This window comes from Filicampus tigris, chromosome 17 (assembly GCF_054856515.1).
Source record: "Filicampus tigris isolate MCC_2025a chromosome 17, RoL_Ftig_1.0, whole genome shotgun sequence".
Taxonomy (NCBI): domain Eukaryota; kingdom Metazoa; phylum Chordata; class Actinopteri; order Syngnathiformes; family Syngnathidae; genus Filicampus; species Filicampus tigris.
In genome coordinates, this window is record NC_141233.1 from 13,128,411 (window position 1) to 13,145,024 (window position 16,614).

A 16,614-nucleotide genomic window follows, 5' to 3' on the forward strand; every position below is an offset into this window, starting at 1 on the left:
TGATGAATTTTGTGTTTCTCTTCAGTCTTCTGTCGACTGAAAATGACATCATAACTGCTCACGACGACCAATCACGGCTCAGATTCAGAAAACAGGTCAGCCGTGATTGGTCATCGTGAGCAGTTGTGATGTCATTTTCAGTCGACAGGAGACAAAATGGCCGCCCCCAGAGATGGCTAAAAACGAGTGCATTTTGCTGTTTAACTTCTATTGCACAAACGCAAAATTAATCAGAATGCCGTGTTTCAACTAGTGGGCCTGCTAGGAACACATTCTTGAAAAAAATATGTTTGGGTTGATTTCCGCTTTCAAAAAAAACAAAACAACTGTATGTTGCTGTGACCTGCATCTTGTCCCATCAGAGGTCACCACAGCAAGTGATGATAAAAAAATAAAAAAAGGCATATTTTCACAATCCAACAATGTCACTATTAATGTCGAGATTAAGAAAGAAGAAGAACATTTTAAAGATGTATTCTTTCTTTGCAGGCGCTGAAGAATCAGTGGATGCCATGTTGGGGGTGCAGACAGGGCCTCGCCTAAGAGGAAGAAGAATCGGGCCTCAGTGATGGTCCACCTCAGTCTGCAGGAAGCGGCACCTTGCAACTCCCGGATCACTCCCAAAACTGCCTGCCGCACACCCGGTTGAGCCTCCGCTACATCCTCAGCGCTCCGGGCTTCGGCATATCGAGTCACGCGCCAGCGCGGCCATGCGCGTGTACACTTGAGATCATTTCAAGTCTCGAAGCAGGACTTGATGCGCCGCTTTCACTGAGTAGAGCTTCCTCATCAGGATCGTTTTGGGGATCATATCATTGGATTGGAGGTCATTTCCCCGGCGGCATGCAGTCCGACGACCTATTCGTCCGCAAGTTCCGCCGCCAGAATGTGCGGCCGCCCGTCGCGGCCGTCAACTTTGATCCCAAGCGGGAGGCGGGCGTGGTGGAGTGGCCGCCCAGGAGGGAGGGAGACGGCTCCGATGGAGACAACCTGACCCCGAGCCGGGCGGGCCTGACCCTGCGCGCGGTGGGCCGGGGCCACATCATGCAGAGGAGCAACAGCGACGTGACTTTGGGAGACTTGGACTCCGGCGGGAAGGCCGGGGGGAAAGCGACTCGGGCGGTTGGCGAGAAGGCGGGCGTGGGGGCTCAGGGCGACTCTGGGGTGCTGCTACACAGGGAATACGGCAGTCTGTCCTCGCTGGAGAGACAGACTCAAGTCCAGGATGCAGGAAGTGCAAACCGAGGGCCCCTCAGCCCAAACGCCCTCCGCTTTAAAGACCCCTTCCTACTTTTAGGACTCCACGGCAACCCACCAGAACCTGACGGCTTCTTCCGAGGTTTGTCCTCTGCCACAGGGGAGTCCCCAAAACCTGCCAAGCCGCCCAAGCCCGAAGGTCTTAGTAAGAAGTCCAAACCCGCGTCCCCTCAACTCCCTCAGCCTGGTCCCTATGACAACATCGGGGGCGGGGCTTGGGTGAGGAACTTTGCCCATTATGACGTCCAGAGCATCCTGTTTGACCTCACGGAGGCAGCCACCAATAGAGACAGCATCGGACGCAAAAAGAATATCACCTCAGGGGCCTCTGCCGCCTCCCAGATGCGGCCCCTGTCCCAGGGCACGCCTTCCTCACCCGCGCCGGGCGGCCTGGGAAACGGCGGCATGGACGACCCCGAGCAGTCGCTGCTGCTGGACGAAGGCGACGGCAACGACAACGAGCTCCTGCTCAGCTGCCCCCACTTTCGAAATGAGACGGGCGGCGAGGAGCAGGTGGGCCTGGGCCCATCCCGGGCCAGGCGGGGGCTGTGGCTGAGCCCGCGAACCCCCAACGACGCAGCGTCCGTCCTGGAGGAGCCCAGAGAAAGTCACATCCAGCAGCAGGGCAAAAGCAACTATTTTATAGAGCATGCAGATCTGGGGGCACATTATTATCGCAAATATTTCTACATGAAAGGTAAGAAACGAAGCGCAAAAAGAAATTCAACATATCAAAATCTGACTCCTTGAATGAACACACACTCGCCAGTCACTCAGAGGTACCCTCAAACTATTAGAAATTCTTCTCCTGGACAATATCGCAAATTATAACCACAAGAATGGATATTGATTAATCAACAATGAATTTATTATTACATTTTGAGCTCATTGACTGCCTGACATTTTCAGATCCTTTTTTTACCCTAAAAAAAAATGGACAAAAATTAATTCCTGGGTTTGAATGGGTGGACGGTGAAAAGACAAATATGTCCACGGCGGTGAATGAGTTAAGGTGTACCTAATGATATGGTCACTAAGTGCATACGCGCGCGCGCGCGTGCGTGTATTTTCATTCCAGAACATCAGAATTTCTTTGGCATGGATGATCGCCTCGGGCCAGTGGCCATCAGTTTCCGCAGGGAGGAAAAGGAAGGCACCAGCGGAGCTCAGTACAATTACCGAATCATCTTTCGCACCACAGAGGTGAACATGGAACTCTCGGGTACTCAGTTTGCGGAGAGCCACTGATGGAACTCGCGTCCTGGATTGATTTCTCTCCTCAGATGAAGACACTGCGAGGGTCCATCTTGGAAGAGTCTGTTCCCTCGGCCGCGCGTCACACGACCCCTCGAGGTTTGTCTCCTAAGCGGCTGCTGGAGTTCATCATGCCCGAACTCAACCTGCACTGCCTTCGCTTGGCCTCCAACTCGCCCAAGGTCCGCGATACCTTGCTGAAGCTGGATGAGCAAGGGGTAAGAACGCGGCATCCCCCAACTATTTAGATTGACTTAAGTGTCGTTGTTTGGTGTCTTTTTTATTATTTTTTTTTTTTTTCAACCTCAATTTATTCATTAATGATGGGTATGATTTTTTTTTTTTTTTTGGTCACATTGATGTTATCATTAAATCAATGTCACATGTATCCCTTGAATTATATATTTACAATACATATTCAAAAATGATTATTTGGGATGGAGGGATGTCATTTGATAGTAATTTGCGAAGTTTATCCAGGTTTCTGCTAAGACGACTTTCATCAGGTTGTGCATTTGGCAGCAGTTTAAATTTAACATCCCATGAAGGTGACGCAGATTGGGTTGGATTATGTAACGCATATGTGGATTCCGGTTCTTCCCTTGGCTCCATGTAAAGCGTTCGTTGATTTTTTTTCTTTCTTTCTTTATTTTTTTCCAGGTGACAAATGTTTAAACAGCTCAGGGTGCTCTTGCTTTCTTGAGCATGTATTTTATTTGATACACACACGCACACACAGACAGATGAAGTTCTTTGTCTGAAACTGAAGCTTGAACTGGGGCAAGTCATTAGTTTTGTGTTGTTGGAGGTAGAAAATGGGGATTAGAAGGCATAATGTGAGCTACACCGGTACACATTTTCACTGTGGAATTATGCTTTTGATCTGAAAATAAATCCAAATATTTATCACTAAGCTCATCAGGGATGACATCATTTATTGCATATGTGAATTTTTTTTCTTGACCTTTTTTAGCTTTCAAAATTATTAATTAAATGTAAGAAAGGAGGAATCACTAAACGAATAACTTGCACATCTGAGATGATTGCTGATGAAAATTGGGAGACTCAAAAAGATGCAGCCCGATTGATTGAGAGATCCTTCATCATGCGGCATGATTATTGACTCAGGACTCACTGCAAGAACAACAAAGGAGTTCATCAATACGTGGAAGGTCTTAGAAAGTCAATCTCCAGACAAAAAGGAGACACTGCATATCGTGCTTTGCTTTTTTTTCTTCTACTCTTTAAAATTGCTTGTACTTTTCCCCATTGGCGCCAGATCACGCTTTTCTCAGCTATTCTGTCCACAGTCCAGCGACAAAAAGTTACTTGCTTGTCAAATTTCACACTGGATTGGTTGCTTAGAAGCCGCCCAGAAAAGCATCAGCAAAGAAGTATAGTTTGATGATGTCAGCAAGTCACAGGCTTGATGCAGATATGGCGAGAAAACTACTTACATCTAACGCTGATTTATTATAAACCTTTCTGTCTCTTTTTTTTTTTTTTTGTCTTGCACTCTAGCTGAATTTCCAGCGAAAGGTCGGCGTCATGTACTGCCGAGCCGGCCAGAGTTCCGAGGAGGACATGTACAACAACGAGAGCTCCGGGCCGGCATTTGAGGAGTTTTTGGATCTTCTGGGTGATCGTGTGCGACTGAAGGGCTGGGAGAAATACCGAGCCCAGCTGGACAACAAGAGTGAGTGTAAACACTCGCCACGCGCTGACGTCCGTCTCTCACGTTTTGTTACAAAGCTACCAAAAGGAGAGCATCCGTTTACGCCTGTGATGACTTTAAGCGGAAATCAACCCAAACATTTATTTTTTTTTTCAAGAATATGTTGCCAGCAGGCTCACTAGTTGAGTTAGGCAGCAAAATCTCAGGGGGCGGCCATTTTGTCACTTCTGTCGACTGAAAATGACATCACAACTACTCAGGCCTCAGGTAACGACCAATCATGGCTCAGCTTCGGAAAGCAGGTCAGCCGTGATTGGTCGTTACCTGAGCAGTTGTGATGTCATTTTCAGTCGACAGAAGTGACAAAATGGCCGCCCCCAGAGATAGCTAAAAACAAGCGGATTAACTCTTATTCGACAAACGCAATTGATCAGAATGCCTTGTTTCAACTAATGGTCTTGCATAGAACATATTCTTGAAAAAAAATATGTTTGGGTTGACTTCCACTTTAACTCATCATTCGGCACCCCTGTCTTGCAAAGTAGCTCTGCTGGTTCTCTCACAGTGGGTGTCCAAATTATGATGTCACTGCTTCTTTGCATGACATGTTTTTCTCGTACTTGCGCAGCCGACTCAACGGGGACGCATTCCCTCTACACACGCTACCAGGACTATGAGATTATGTTCCATGTGTCCACCATGCTGCCCTACACGGCCAACAACACTCAACAGGTACAATTAAAGCACAAACTGTGTTATTACGTAGATCATTTCTAGGAGACAAAAGCATGAGGTTCCATGCAATAAATCACAATTTCTGGAGACTGTTACATGCTCTAAAAAAAAAAGAAAAGTCTCTGTAGTCAACAATAAGCATGACATGAAAATCCCGCCCCCCCCCCCCCCAGTGTTCACTCTCACCAGGGACATTCAGAGTCGCCTTGCCGGTCAAAAGCGGTCACGTTCTTGTGCAATCTGGTCATTAAGATGTTAATGCACAACATGGACATGATATGCTCTTATAAACACAAAGAGGCCAGAAATTCATTATTTAACGCTCTGCGTTATGGCCGGCTGTATTGGTTAATACTATAATTCACTGTGATGCCACTTTCTTTATTCTTGCTGTGGAGTGAAAACATTTGGGTTTGATTTCCAAAGATTTCAGTCTGCAGCCTCGTCCAATTTTACGGAGTGGCGTTTGTCATGTTTGTCTAACAATCCTTATTATCCCTATCATTTTTAGTTGCTGAGGAAGCGCCACATCGGCAACGACATTGTTACCATTGTGTTCCAGGAGCCGGGCGCGTTGCCCTTCACGCCAAAGTCCATCCGCTCACACTTCCAACACGTCTTCATCATTGTTCAGGTTCACGAGCCCTGCACGGACAACACCTATTACAGGTCTGATGCCATGCCTTGTATTGCACTCTGTTAGCGTCATTAGCATGGAGACATTTGTGCGCGACTATAAACGTCAATCACTCAACAGTCACATGCTGCACAATATCACAAGATCCCATAGTGTCAAACACTTGCACTTAAAGTGAAAGTCAACCCACAAAGATTCTTTACAATAATATGTTCTATGCAGCCACACTAGTCTAAATTCTGAATAATATTGTGTTTGCGGAATAAGAATTCAGCTGCAAAATCCACCCGTTTTTGTCCATCTCAGGGGGCGGCCATTTTGCCACTTGCTGTCGACTGACTTTAAGTTTAAAAAAACAACAACAAAAACATGAATAATATGTGCATAATAATGCCAATTAAAATGTTGGTAATTCATCAAAGTCTCAAATGAAAATTGAGCATTAGCAGGATGAATGATGTCTATGCTGCACCACCATATCAGGCCCACTAAAATGTTTATAAACCTGACGAGTTGTACTCAAACCTCTCAAAGGCAGTCAGGACAAATACTAACCGCCACCTCCCTTACGCCGTCATCCCTCTTTTTCGCTTTGCCTCTCAGGGTGGCTGTGACACGCTCCAAAGACATGCCACTATTTGGCCCACTCTTCCCTAAGGGCGCTCTCTTCCCACGCTCGCCAGCCTTCCGAGACTTCCTCCTGGCCAAGGCGGTCAATGCTGAGAACGCTGCAGAAAAGTCGGAAAAGTTCCGCTCGATGGCCACCCGCACGCGACAAGAATACCTGAAGGACTTAGCCGAAAACTACGTGACCACGACGCCCATCGACTCGTCCACCAAGTTCCCGCTGCTCTCCCTGGGGGGCAAGCGCAAAGACAAGCTGAAGGGCGCCAAGGGGGCGGAGCTGCACAGCGCCGGCGCGCTGGTGTGGGCCGTGCTGGTGGACGGCGGGGAGGAAGGCGAGGCGGCAGAGCACAAGCTGCCCTGTCTGCTGGGCGTCTCGGCCGAGTCCGTGGTGCTCATCGAGAGGTGCACGCGCAGGGTGGTGTTTAACTGCTCCTGCCGGGACGTCATCGGATGGAAGGCGCTGGCCGAAACAAAAGAAGGCGGGCCCTGCTTGGACATCTTCTACGAGCGCGGCGAGTCGGTGTCCATCGGCGTGATGGAGAGCCAGGCCGAGGATTTAAGAGAGGTGGTGCAGAGGCTGGAGGTGGGTGATCATCACATTCGGACGCATTCATACTTCCGCAGCGTGGAACCGTGTATCCGACAAGGAATCATTTGCGCTTACTCAAGAGTGTTCAAAATTCACCCTTGATGCCTGACTATGAAGTGGTAGAAGCGCATGATTTCTACCAGCTAACCAGTGGGGTAATAGTATCTCTCCAGTGACAGTGTCATAATGACCATGTTTCATCAGTCTTGTCTATTCAAGGGAAGTTAACCCCCCAAAAATGTTCTATGCTCCTACACTAGTTGAAACAAGGCAATATGATTAATATGAAACATGAGTTAAGCAGCAAAATGCACCCGTTTTTAGCCATCTCAAGAGGCGGCCATTTTGTCACTTCTGTCGACTGAAAATGACATCACAGTTGCTCAGGGCTCAGTTAATGACCAATCACGGCTGACCTGTTTTCTGAAGCTGGGCCATGATTGCTCGTCACCTGAGCAACTGTGATGTCATTTTCAGTCGACAGAAGTGACAAAATGGCCACCGTTTGAGCTGGCTAAAAACTGGCAGATTTGACTACTTCAAGGAAAAAGTCAACGCAAACATTTTTTTTTTCAAGAATATGTTCTATGCAAGCCCACTAGTTGAAACGGGGCATTCTGATAAACATTGCGTTTGTGGAATAAGTGTTAATCCACTCGTTTTGAGCCATCTCTGCAGGCGGCCATTTTGTCTTTTGTCGACTGAAAATGACATCATAACTGCTCACAACGACCAATCACGGCTCAGATTCAGAAAACAGGTCAGCCGTGATTGGTCGTTGCGAGCAGTTGTGATGTCATTTTCGGAAATTAATCAGAATGCTGTGTTTAAACTAGTGGGCCTGCTGGGAACATATATTCTTGAAAAAAATATGTTTGGGGTGACTTCCGCTTTAACTCGTATTCCACAAACACAATATTAACTCATTCTATCCCAATGACATATTTATGTCGTTTCACAGAGGGTCTGGTACTGAATGAGTTCATCAGAATGCCGCGTTTAGACTAGTGGGCCTGCGTAGAACATACTCTTGGAAAAAACACTTTTTGGGTTGACTTTCCCTTTCATCATCATTTCAGTCGATAACGTATTTGTCCATGAAAGTCAGCATCCTCCTCTCATCTGCAGTTGGTCACGCGGGGGTGTGAGGCCCTGGAGGTCACGCCGCTGCGCGATGGCGTGGGCCAGCCGGGCTTCCTGATGAACGAGGAGGGCTTTGTGACGGAACTGCAGCGCTTCTGCTACGCCGAGAGTGGCGGCCTGCAGCTGTGGGCCCGCGTGGTGCGCCTGTGCGGCCACCCCCTGGTCCACCTCAGCACGGAGGAGAGGACCAGGCTGCTCCGCACGGCGCACAAGATCCACATCACCGTCATCCCGCCAGACGAGAACGGCAAACCCCGCAGGTTGGGGAGAGCGAAAGAGTAATTCATACAACTGAGATAATAATCAACTTTGGAAAAACATCATGATTTCTTTGTGTCCTTTAGGAGCTTCTCTGAGCTGTACCAGAAAGCCATCAAGGATGCCGAGTGTAAGCCCGGCGAGGACCATTCCGGCGAGGCCTGGGTGCTTGACGAGCGGGAAAAAGAGGAGGAAGACGGCGACATGCAGCCAAAGGGGGAGAGCATCACCGAAGCGGACGCGGCCGATTTCCAGGTGGAAGGCGGCGGGGCAGAAGAGCCCCAGGGGCCAAGCGAGAGATCGGCTGCGGACTCGCTACTGGTGCCGCCAAGCCTGCCCTTGTTACGGGCCACGTCCCTGCAGGACCAAACGTCCAATCGGGACGCGGAGGGCTCGCAGCTCACACGCAGCTTCTCTTTAGAGAGGCATTCATCCTACGGCGGTACCTGCGAGGGGTGAGTCTTTCGGTACAATCAGCCAAGAGAATTGCCTCAGGTTGTAAACTTTCACTCACCGATTCCCGTGTGGAAGTGCAGATTCAGAAATGAGCCTCACCGTTTCATGAAACACAACAATGGTTGCATGATTGTGTCCCCAAAGAGAGATGCCAAATAAGTAGGTCACGCATCAAAGCGAAATAAACATTGCTTTGTACAGATTGGCTTTATGCAAATGAGAATTCCAAACTCATCAGAAACATGCGCTGATAAGGTCGAGAATGATTTTTAGCATCCTGTACAAAAAAACTGGTGCATTACGATGTGTTTAAAAAAAAAAAAAGCGGTTTAACAGAGTAGGATAGAGGAACAGAAATCAGAGCGCAATCCTGCGGATTACGTGTTTATTTGACTGCTTCAAATTCTGTTGACCTCTGACGTTTTGTTTTTTTTCCCCCTCCCATGTGGCATCTATCTCTCGCCCAGACACATTTATGACAACGTGGCCTTGAAAGAGGACAGCCACATCTACGAGAATGTCGGCGAGCTGAGAGACGCCACGCCTGATCTAATACTGGCGGTCAAGCCCAAATTCGCCCCGGAGGACGAGCAGGTGACCTCGCGAGACAGAAGGACATGTCATAGATTTGCGCTCAATACCGGCCCTCGCCTTCATCTCCGTCTTTGTCTCCTTTTTTTTTTTTTTTTTTTTGTATCGACAGTTCATTGCCGACTTTGGCGATGACAAAGCTTCAGCGGGCGAATCGTCCCTCTCCTCCTCGAGGTTGTCATGCGTGGATCGAGCTGAGAGGAACTCACGAGCCTTAAGTCTTCACAACTCCATCACCAAGAGTAAGACTTGAAAAGATGAGAAATGGACCGCGCACACGCACGCACTCATTGAACACAACATTAGGATCATTTTCTATGGAAGAGCTGTATTAAAGTGGGAAATCAACCCAAACGCATTTTTTTTCAAGAACACGACCAATCACGGCTGACCTGTTTTCTGAATCGGAGGCGTGATTGGTCGTTGTGAGCGGTTGTGATGTCATTTTCAGTCGACAGAAGTGACAAAATGGCCGCCCCCATTGATGGCTAAAAACGAGTGGATTCACTGTTGTTCCACAAAAGCAATATTTATTTATGCCCTGTTTCAACTAGTGGGCTTGCATAGAACATAATCCTTGAAAAAAATATGTCTGGGTTGACTTCCACCAAAAAAAAAAAACCTGCCTTGGCAACATTTTAATGTTTGCAAAAGGAGACAATTTGACACTCTTATTGGCTCTCATTAGCGCAGGTGTAACTCGTGTTGAATAACACGGTGTTTTATACATGCAGTTTTTTTTTGTAATTTTTTTTTTTTTTGTTTTACAATATCTCATGCGTTAAAACGAGTCATATTATGACCCTGAGCTTGGACTCGAATAAGGCTGCTCCAATGATGCCCAAATGAAACAATAACAAAGCATCTCTGCTTGTTTTGTGCCTCAAAATGCCGTTTTCCTCCCCCCCCATATCCTTTCTGTGTTAAACCGCTCTTTTCATTATCATCCCTCTGCTCCCCTTTGTCCTTCCTCCAACCCTTCCGTCCATCCTGCCCCCTTTTTTTCCGCTAATCTAATATCACCCCTTGCTCTGCTGCCACCCCCTGCCAGGGCTGGGATGAAAAGGGGGACAGATGGGTGGTGGGAGGGGTGGAGTTTTAGTTCAAGACACACTCCTAATGCCATCTGCTGTGCCTCCGCTGAGCCTATCAACCTCGCCATTTAACAGCCATGAGTGGACACCCGCTCCGCAGATTTATGATCGTGTGTGTGTGTGGAGGGAGGGATGGGAGGGGGGTCATTAATAAAACCGTGGACTATTTTTGCCTTCTGTAGAATCACAAGGTACCTCATCAAGTGTGGCAGTGGGGATTGTTTTTGTCCTGTTACAATGGCCATAGTGATAAAAATAAATCCTTTTTAAAAATAAAAAAAAATGAAAATCCTCATTTTCACATCAACACTGACGTAAAAAATTGCCCTACATTCAGTCTAGACTGGGCTAAAACATCTGCAGAAGCATCAAGCAGATCAACTGAATCCAGTTTGCATTAACACAGCAGCGCCACCTTGTGGTGGCCTCCCCCCCACCCAAAAAAAACAAACAAAAAACTTTAAAGTCAAAATGAGAGCGTCTCTGAAAAGTGCTGTCGCAGTGTTCTTCTGCCCCAGATGCATTTTATTAAGACGCGTTTCACGCTGCGGCTGTACTGATCTTAAATCCTTGCTCTCAGTTCTCTCAGAGACGACGGATTCTACCGAAGAAGAGTGGCAGTCCATCGCGGACCTGGCCACAGCCTGCCGCAGCATCCTGGAGGCTCTGTCACGCGAGGGTGAGCAACTATTTAAGCGTGCAGTGATGTGAATGTCAAATAATCATCAGGAGGGGAGCTGATGACATCATCATGCTCACTGATAGTGTGTTGTAAAAAAAAAAAAAAAAAAAAAAAAAGAAGGGAATGGCAAATGTGTTCAGGCATCTAAGCAGTAAAGCTGTGTCTTCATACACACATTAACCACCCCCAACATTGCACACCTGCAAAAATAATAAAACCGTTATAACATTCAGTAAGTTTATCACGAATAATAGCTTATTCCCCCTGAGTGAACTGCGTTAGTACATTGCTCTTGAAATTCAGTGAAGCAAGTCGATGGCAGCCATTTTCTGGCACTAACGATAAAGGAAGGACAGTTTGCAAAATGTGACGACCACACAATGGTTAACAAGCACGATATCCTCGATTTATTTATTTTGTACATTTCTATCTATCGTCGGCAAAATGTTTGATACAGGTCTTGTGATTTATTGCGGATGCGCCTGACGTTGTGCTCAGCGTATAGATTCCGCGTGAAAACTAGACGATGGACGCTATGCTAGTGCTCGCTAATCAAATGTGTCTCGTGTCGCAGATCGTAAAGCTGGAGACCAATCAGGAGCTGAGACGGATGGCAAGCTGAGCACAAAGGAGAGGTGGGTCGCGGTTGCTGCGCAACAAATGCCGTCCTAATATCGCCGATCTCGAGACGGATCCTCTCCGAGTTGTTCCCTTATCCATCCATCATCGATCCATAATTTTTTTTTTTTTTTTTATTTATTTCTACCACACTAGACCAAATCAAAAGATTTACTCCATTGAAACGAGTCACAGTTTCAATTCGGGTGCCAACGTGGGGCTCAGAATGTGACAGCTAGAATCTAAGAAAGGCACAAGAAACTGGGGATCAACTGAAATGGCTGACATATATCTTGCAATAAGAACATGTCAAGCTGCGTCATTTTGCCCTTTCACCTTTTGAATATAGAATTAGAAATGGAGTCGAGCAATCCAGTGAAGCCCTGAGCCCTGCCTCAAAAAGCAAAATGCCATGAATCATTGATGCCCAAACAATCCACCAAGGCTCACCAAAAGCATTAGCTAGCATACTAGCTTAAATAACATGCTAGCACAAACTGACTGACGTGAGCAATTGAATGTGCGCTAGCATTTTTTTTTTTTTTTCACAATTATATAAGAGATTTTGTTGTCTGTTTGTACTCATTGACAGACCTCCATAACATCACTTATTTCTGACGTGTTGCTCCTTGTATGCGCTGCAGTGAGTCTCCGGGCCACCTGGAGGAGAAAGTGTCACAGCTGGAGGCCATGCTGAAGAAGCTGCAGGATGACCTGCAAAAGGTGCTCTGATTTTCATGTTGGCTGTTATTTTATTTTATTTTTTTCCACTGAATTGCACAGGAGAGTCAGCAGGTGGGAACAAGCGTTTTGAACGTTGTTGGGCTTGAGCCAGGTGATTTTGTGTCTTGTTTACATGTTCAAGGCCTCCCAGCCAATGCGGCAACCTTGACTATAGAGGCAGCCTCGGTGCAGAGATTAAATATAAACACTGTTTGTTTTTTTTTGTTTTTTGTTTTTTTTTGCACTAGTACTGTAAAATGTTCTCCTCTTGGGTGAATCTGCTGCCACTCCTGTTGTAATTTAAATGCCACTGAAAAGCTGTAATCGGGATTTTGCTTTTGCATTGGGCTGAACCTAGTCCATGTTATGTTCATGTGGAAAATTGTGTGGAAAATTGTATGTGTTGAGCCAGGATATTTCCGATGGACTTTCTTTGTTCTTTCGGCAAACTGCTGCTTGACGGAAATACTTTGAACACAAAGTTGCCTTGCATTGAGAATTGTCAATACTGTACAGAATGTGTGTCTACTCTATGTGTGTGTACAAATCTTTTATTCCTCCCTATAATTTATATGGAAAGTTATTTATAAAATTTTCTTGACTGGGACAGCAACTGTGACTCTTTTTCAATTTTGACTCCTTTCATGGTTAACTTTCTAATCTTAACTTTAAACATTTTTGATGGAACGATTGACAGCAAATGACAGTGGTTTTTAACAGTGGGTTCAAATTTTAATGTTTAACTATGAATAAATGGGATAGTGGAGAGAAACTATGTTGTAAAATAATGTGTAACAATCTGTATGATTATTTAAATGATTTGACACAAACACCGTGTTTGTCAGGGTCTAACTTTGGAAATAGCACTGTCTGTGTTTTTTTTTTTTTTGCGATGTCATTCACTGTTCACCGTGTGTGTCGTTTCACTTCAACCAATGTCTTTTACCATGCTCCCGCCCACCCCACCCCCGCCTCCCCACTCTACCTCCCCCCCCCCGATTCCCTTTCCGCTCCTGCCACACGCAGCGATCTGAGAGACGGCCTTTTGTTTTTGTTTGTGTGCCCGTGTCTTCCAGGAGAAGGAGGACAAGGCGGTGCTGCAGGCCGAGGTGCAGAGCCTGCGGCAGAACAACCAGCGGCTGCAGGAGGAGTCGCAGAGCACGGTGGCGCGCCTCATCAAAGTCACCGAGCTTCTGTGCAACGTCAACAAACCCTGCTAGCGCGCGCCAAACTCCTCTAAACGCTCGTCCGGCAACAACAATCAGCAGAGCGCCGTCGCGTGCGCGCTCGTCGCGCATCCTCCGTAAGAGTGACTCGTCGGCCTGCCTGCTGGCGAAGGTGTATGCAAAATAGACTCCTCAAAGTAATGACATTCCCTTACAAGTGTGTACTTCTGGCTGCTGTTAGTCCGCTATGCCCGAGTGAGCTCTTTTTTGCGCATGCGTGTGCATCCCTTACTGTACTTTGCTTCAAATACTTGACAAGCCGGGCTGATCAGCACTTCCGTTTTAAGTGACGACTGAGAGCATGTTGATGTGAAAATTGACCAAAAGTGTACACGTGCAGTGTAGAGAATCAGGTGTGTGTGTGTGTGTGTGCCACTAAATGTGAAGAGTAGTGTTGCGTTCTAGTGTGAAAGGTGTTAAAAGACAGTGTTAAAAAAAAAAAAAAAAATCCAAGGCAAAGGAGGGCAATTGCAAGCCTCTTGAGGTTGCGTTATGTAAGAATGCCAATCTCTTGCTTCTTAGTCGTACTGTACTCAAGTTTTAGGAAGGGATGCTCCTAATAATCCCTTCATTAAGTGGAGAAAAAAAAAATAAAGGAAGCCTGCACATATGAGGGGAAAACAAGATACAGTGGATGTGTTTGTGCGCGGGAAAGGGCTTCTAGGGCTTGAAAGAAAGACAATGGCAGGAAAAGAGCAGCTTCCCTCCACGACTTGTTTTCCTCGAACCTCGCTCAATATTGTAGCAGCCATACTGTAGAAGTTCTCCTCCTACTGGCCTCGCCACGCCAAACGGCAGCTTGTATAGCTTTCGGTGTCAAGGACACAATATCCAACGATAATAGTGCATCGAACAATGTTTTGTGACTGCCGGCTGGCTTATGAGTGGTAGCAGTGAGAGGATATCTTCCAAACGTGATTTTTTTTTTTCTTTCTTCTGTATTCTTCCTTGCACTTTTTTTGGGTCAAATCAGCGCTGGACAGAGGCACGTATTGGATTTGATTTTTCTTGCCTGTGCGTTCTCCTCTATCTTACCTCATTTTTTTTTTTTTTTTTTTTTTTTTTTTTTTTAAATGTGCCCACCGCTGACAAGGTGTGTTTGAAAAGAGACTGACTGCTTCTCCTCAGTGCCAACTAACGCCCAGGCAGCTCTTGAAGCGTTCCAGCGGAATCCAGATCCTTCTCTCCATTGCGTTTCAAACACCCACTCAGACTCTCAATGCTCTTGTTTAGTGTACAGACTTTTTTTCTCTTGTAATGTTATTTTAGAGTCACTGTGAATACCCGGTACCAGCATATTAAGATACAGTATATACAGATGAAATTATGAATCTAATGTTTATTATCCGTAGGTGAGGATGCTTTGTACAGCTCCTGTTATACAGATGATCATCTCGTGGACATGCTGAAGCCTCCAGACTGAACTATCGGTGTGACAAGACCTGTTTTAACTGCGTCTCGTATTGTTGTTTAGATTGTAAGAGGTCGGTGAAGCATGAGAATGTGCCAAGTAACTTCCAAACTCCCCCACCACCCCCCCCCCGCCCTTCCCCCCGTATGTGTATGTGTGTGCGTGTGCGTCAAAATGTAACTTATTACTCATGCAAATGTGGATTTTATTGTAGCTGTTGAAACTTGAGGGGAGCTGACTGGAGGAAAAAAAAATGTGAACAAGCATGAGGCAAGGTGTGCTTGGTTTGAAATGTGACTTTCTATTCTCAGAGGAAGCCAGCAATGATGAAATCATATCTGTCAAGCACGCATTTTAGCTTTCACAAGGTCTTAACGCCATTAGGTACGCCTTAACGAGCGAGATCCGGACAGGACGGTCAAAGTGTGAGTTCTCTGACTTTGTGCCTACCTGAAAATGTCATGTCTGTTGAGCCAGCTCGATTTTCCTCATTTCGTCGTCCCCTGGTTGCACTGACTTGAGGTTTCAGTTGCCGATGAACATCTTAACAAATCACATCTGATCTTTCATCTGCTGTGTGAGCAAAACAGATTTGCGATGATGATGATGATGATGACGGCGATGATGTGTTGTTGGTCTGGACAACTGGGGTTGTAAGCGAAGCAATCAGAATAATAATCCGATTTGGAAAACTGAATTAAAGTGGAAAAGGGTGCTTAACATGACTTGATGATGCATTGCAATCAAGTTGAAACAGACATGAATGTCTTGAATGTTCTAACGTTTCTCAGAACTCAATTTACGGGCATTGCGTTTGAAAAATCATATCTGAAAATCCATTAAATTTGAAAGACACAAACAATGTCACGTTTCCTTACGAAAGGAATGTTCATCAGACGGACAATAACATTTGTGAGGTGTAAACTTCATTGGGGGGGGGGCACTTGGACTAAAGTTGATGTCTTGTTCACATTGTGACACCACCATACAAATTTTAACATATCCACATACTTTCCTATTGTAATTCTTTTCTTAAACAGCAGCCAAAGAAAAATGCTTTCTCCTCCCTGCACTGACATGTGCCGGCCCATGTCTTTATTTGGGGCTGGAGCACAGGATGGAGTCTTCACTGCAGGGAGCTCCGCTGTCACACGCGCGCGCAACACGCGTAGACACAGCAGGGCCGTGTGACTCCGCTGTAAATACAGACGCACACTGTTATATTTTACTCTTGCGTGGACACCAAATTCACTTTTTTGTTTTGTGTTCTGCCAAGAAGCGAGGGCATAATAATGCGTTCAAGTACAAAAGCGTTTTCAAACTCTGAACCAATGACGTCAATGCATGGTCATTCAGGGAGAATTGTGCCGTTTTACCACAAGGGGGCACTACAGTTGGACACTTAAACGCTTGACGATGATGATGAATGATTGTGATTGCAAGTGGGCAGCATCATTTGCTTTTATATTTAGCACACATTAGCAAAACGTATGAGTGACATTAGTGTTTTCCTTGCATTTGTAACAATGGACGGGTGTTAACGTGGCCAATAAGCAGTGAATAACCTCTTTGCTCGGTCCAAACACTGTCCGAATAATTAAAAACAGAGAGAAACAAATACATCATCTTTTGTAGGTA

General features: G+C 46.1%; 1 protein-coding gene across 2 annotated transcripts in view; it reads left to right on the forward strand.

Moving 5' to 3' along the window:
• sipa1 (signal-induced proliferation-associated 1) overlaps positions 1 to 15,701 on the forward strand; it is a 30,681-nt gene extending 14,980 nt beyond the window's left edge. For both annotated transcript variants that reach the window (XM_086013070.1, XM_086013071.1), the window contains 15 exons: positions 490 to 1,954; positions 2,336 to 2,460; positions 2,541 to 2,729; positions 4,033 to 4,207; positions 4,815 to 4,918; positions 5,433 to 5,590; positions 6,162 to 6,768; positions 7,903 to 8,177; positions 8,262 to 8,630; positions 9,099 to 9,225; positions 9,335 to 9,464; positions 10,897 to 10,995; positions 11,573 to 11,633; positions 12,261 to 12,339; positions 13,416 to 15,701. In XM_086013070.1, coding sequence (XP_085869196.1) covers positions 844 to 1,954; positions 2,336 to 2,460; positions 2,541 to 2,729; positions 4,033 to 4,207; positions 4,815 to 4,918; positions 5,433 to 5,590; positions 6,162 to 6,768; positions 7,903 to 8,177; positions 8,262 to 8,630; positions 9,099 to 9,225; positions 9,335 to 9,464; positions 10,897 to 10,995; positions 11,573 to 11,633; positions 12,261 to 12,339; positions 13,416 to 13,559 — 3,753 coding nt within the window. In that variant the 5' untranslated portion in view covers positions 490 to 843 and the 3' untranslated portion in view covers positions 13,560 to 15,701. The remainder of the gene's footprint in view (positions 1 to 489; positions 1,955 to 2,335; positions 2,461 to 2,540; positions 2,730 to 4,032; positions 4,208 to 4,814; positions 4,919 to 5,432; positions 5,591 to 6,161; positions 6,769 to 7,902; positions 8,178 to 8,261; positions 8,631 to 9,098; positions 9,226 to 9,334; positions 9,465 to 10,896; positions 10,996 to 11,572; positions 11,634 to 12,260; positions 12,340 to 13,415) is intronic.
• The last annotated feature ends 913 nt before the right edge of the window (positions 15,702 to 16,614 follow it).